Source organism: Morus notabilis, unplaced genomic scaffold (assembly GCF_000414095.1).
Source record: "Morus notabilis unplaced genomic scaffold, ASM41409v2 Scaffold834, whole genome shotgun sequence".
Lineage (NCBI taxonomy): Eukaryota > Viridiplantae > Streptophyta > Magnoliopsida > Rosales > Moraceae > Morus > Morus notabilis.
Window position 1 is genome coordinate 16,209 of NW_010357939.1, and position 4,356 is coordinate 20,564.

At 43.4% G+C, this 4,356-nt stretch overlaps 1 protein-coding gene across 1 annotated transcript; it reads left to right on the forward strand.

Moving 5' to 3' along the window:
* Positions 1 to 2,627: 2,627 nt before the first annotated feature.
* Positions 2,628 to 3,599, forward strand: LOC112095378. The gene has a single exon (XM_024177241.1). It carries the CDS (start codon positions 2,628 to 2,630, stop codon positions 3,597 to 3,599), a length of 972 nt encoding a protein of 323 aa, XP_024033009.1.
* Positions 3,600 to 4,356: the final 757 nt, after the last annotated feature.

The window sequence follows — 4,356 nt, forward strand, 5'->3', positions numbered from 1 at the left end:
TATGACCATCGGTAGACTCAATTAGAATTTCTATACTTAACGGAATTATTAGAAATTCATATTGTGTCTGTGTCCTTGTTCCACATAATCTCATTATGCGAAATACACTCATTCAATATCTCACCATATTAACAGTGCGGATAACACCGTTCCATTCTAAATGGGAATGACATGCATTAATAATGTTTTAATGAATGATTTTGAACTTTAATTAAATTCATTATGAACAATATTTTTGATTATTTTCCTCTCGTATATAACACTTATATACAATGTTTAAGGTCACATAAATAATCATGGAATTTTCATTGATATTCATAAAATATTCACAAATATATACACATAAAAATGATGAATAAACTCTTTTATTAAATAAATAATAAATATCCTATTACATCTTATGCTTCTAGGACACCATTCCCAACAATTAGAGAGCTCAGATTTGGGCATATGATACCTCTCAACTTTTACATATTTATAATTTTATCCTAAATATTCTAAACTTTATAAAAAATAAAAAATAGCCCATGTTACATTTTCATACTTATTTTATGTATTATGTGGCAGGAGTGTTTGTAAAAGACAATTTTGAGTTCAAAATCTTACTTATTAGACTTTTTTATAATAAATACATTTGAGAGGACATTTTAATAATGTTGCACAATGGTTCAAATCTGATTTTACATTTGAGAGGACATTTTAATAATGTTGCATCATGGTTCAAATCTGATTTTAAGATCCAAACATCTCACTTCTAATTATTTTTATCATCTCTCCTTCCCTCTCTCTCATGTTAACTCTCTCTCTCCCCTTCTCACTCTCTCACGTCCCCTCTCTCTCCCTCATACACTCTCTCTCTTTCGGTTCTCCCTCTCTTCCTCCATGAAAGGTGCTGTCCAAGCTTCCAAAATAGAGGACTTTCACTCTATTTTTGATGGGTTTGAGTATACCCCTTTGCTACTAATTGCTCCTTGTACCTCTCAATCGACCCATATGCTCTATACTTCACAGTATACACCCATTTACAACCCACTGGTCTCTTTCTTTCCGGCAACTTCACCAACTCCTAAGTTTTGTTCTTCTCCAACACCTCCATTTCCACATTCATAGCTTGTTTCCATTTTTCATTAGATAAAGCCTCGGACAAGGTGGTTGGAATAGTGATGGCATTTAGGCTTACAAGGAAGGCTCTATGAGATGGTGAGAAACTGTTAAAGGATAAGAAATGTGCAAGAGGATATAAAGGTCGATTTGTACACTCACTAGTTCCTCTCCTAATGGCAATCAAAAGATTCTGATCATCATTATTCACAAATTCAGAATTATCTTGTAAAGGATGGTCAGAAATTGTTACCTCATTCAAAGGGTTTGAGTTGAATTCTTGGATCTGCACAGGTTCTGGAACAACCTGAATTTTAATTTCTTGAAAATTATTTTTGAGGCATTTACAGAGCTCAGATTTAGGCTTATGATACCCCTCGACTTTTATATATTTAAAATTTTATCCTAAATATTCTAAATTTTATAAAAAAAAAAAAAAAAAACTGATGTTAAATTTTCGTACTTATTTTATCTATTATGTAGCGGGAGTGTTAATAATTTTGAGTTTAAAATCTTATTTATTAGAATTTCTTATAACAAATACATTTAAGAGGACTTTTTAATAATGTTGCATAGTGGTTCAACTCTGATTTTACATTTGAAATGACATTTTAATAATGTTACAAAATGGTTTAAATCTAATTTTAAGATCTAAACATCTCACTTCTAATTATTTTTATCATCTTTCCTTCCCTTTCCCTCCCTCTCATTCTCTCACGTTCGCTGTCTCTCTCACTCTCTCTCTTTCAGTTCTCCCTCTCTTCCTCTATGAGAGATGTTGTCCAAGCTTCCAAAATAGAGGGCTTTCACTCTAATTTTGATGAGTAATTGAGCCAGTGTTTTAAATAGCGCTTGAGGCATGCGCCTTGAGGCGCACCTCGTCGCGAGGCGCTAGAAAAGTGCCTCCACTCCTACGCCTCAGAGTAGGAGTTGAGGCGTGCACCTCAAGCACTTGAGTGCTCGCCTTTGAGGGGCGCCTCAGGCGGTTAGTGAGGCGCACGCCTTGCTTGTATAGGATTTTCAGTGGGTTTTTTAACCCTAATTGATATGGCCCCGCCAGCCCCAAAAGCCCAAATACCAGAGACTGAAAACATAACCTTTCCCTCTATGAAATCTTCTCATTCTTTCGCGCCTCTTTCGCCGACCGCTGTGCCTCGTTCTTCTTCACAGCTCATTCTTCTTCGCGCCGACCGCCGACCACCGTGCACCATCATGGAACGTATGGCCAGCCTGGAGTAGAAACTGACAGGGGACGTGGCGGGCCTAAAAAAGAATATAGGTCGTGTGGCTGAGGTGGTAAACGTTGATATCACGCCCAGCCGCACACATGACCATTCATTTACCGAAGAAATAATGACGCCCCCTCTCCCCGATAAATACAGGTCGCCGTCAATCCCACCGTATGACGGGCGAGGAGATCCCGATGACCATTTGGAAATGTACACGGGGCACATGCTCTTGCACGGTTACACCGAGGAGATCATGTGCCGAGCCTTTCAAAACCATTTGACGGATTCTGCCCGAAGATGGTTTCGGACGTTGAGGCCAAACTCCATCTCAAGCTGGGACGAGCTGAAGGACGCATTTTCCCTCCAATTCATAGGGTTAAAAACTTCTTCCCCCCAAAGCAAAATCTGACGACGATATACCAGAAGCCGAACGAGTCACTAAGGGAATGGCTCGCGAGGTATGGGGAAGCTGTCACCGCCACGATGGACATAACAGATAGAGAGGCCTTGATGGGGGTCTTATCTAGCATGAAGAAAATTACCCTATTCAAAAGAGAGCTAAACCAGAAACCCCCGTCCAGCTACAGGGAGTTTTTAGCGAGAGCACAGGGGTACATCAACGTTGAAGAGGCGGACGCAAATGACCCCGAGCACCGGACCAACAAGAATAAAGGAACCGAACAAGGGTCGACGCTTGCGAAACAGGATGGGAAGAAGCGTCGAGGCGGAAGAAACGGAGACAAGCAGCCCGCCGTAATGATGAGCGCTCTAGAAGCCAAGAAGCCAAGGCAAGAGGATACCCGTAAGCCTCGACTGTTCCAAAAATACGATTCCTACCACGAGCTAACGATAGGAGTCAAGGAAGTCTTCAATCAGGTCGGCCGTGGAAACTTGCTACGCCGACCGGAACCAATGAAGTCAGACCCCAGCCAAAGGAACCAGAAGAAATTCTGTAGGTTCCACGGCGATGTCGGACACCAAACCAATGATTGCGCCGACCTCAAAGATGAGATCGAAAGAGTGATCCGCGAGGGGAGATTACAAGAGTTCAGGGCCGAGCCGAGACCCCGAAATGACGGCCGCAGAGGGCAAAATGACGGTCGGCACCGAGAGGATAACCAGCGCTCAGAAGACCGAGAACCTGTCGGCGTCATACGGACTGTCCTCAGCGGTCCTTATATAGGAGGAGACTCAAGGAGGTCTCAGAAGGATTATGCCCACGAGGCCAAGGGGTTTATCAGGAGCGGTTCTGGAGCGTCTCCGCTGTAAAAAAACCCCAAGGTACAGCCACACCGACGTGGCCTTTAACGAGGATGACGCCAGTGGGGTTCACTTCCCCCATAACGATGCCTTGGTGGTGGAAGCCATGATAGGAAACCACACCGTGTGCAGGATCCTATTGGACAATGGGAGCTCGGTGGACCTCCTATACTCCGACTGCTTGGAGAAAATAGGGATCCAAAAGGAACAATTGGAAAAAACCTCCCGACCGCTATATGGTTTCACTAGGGACTCCGTCATCTCGCAAGGGACTATCCGGCTACCCATAACCGCCGGAGAAAAAACCTCGGCAGGCAACTATAATGGCCAACTTCATGGTCATAAAAGGAGGCTCCCAGTATAACGCGGTGATCGGGAGACCAACCCTTCAGGCATTGAGGGCAATAACCTCCGTCTACCACCAAAAAGTCAAGTTCCCCACCCCAAATGGCGTAGGGGAAATAAAGAGCAACCAGTATGAAGCTAGAGTTACGTACTCTGACGCCCTACGCGGATACGACCAGCCAGGGAGACAAGAGGCAATGATGGTTCACCAGGGCCTCGTCGAGGACATTGACCCCAGGATCCAAGAGGAAGTCACATGGTCTCAACCCGTCGAGCAGTTGGTGGAAATCCAAGTTGATGAAGCCGAGTCCACCAAAGTGCTAAAAGTGGGCTCGGGCTTAGTCCCATCATTTAAGGGTGAGATCGAAAACTTCCTCAGGAAGAACCTAGATGTCTTCACCTGGAATCATTTCGACATGGA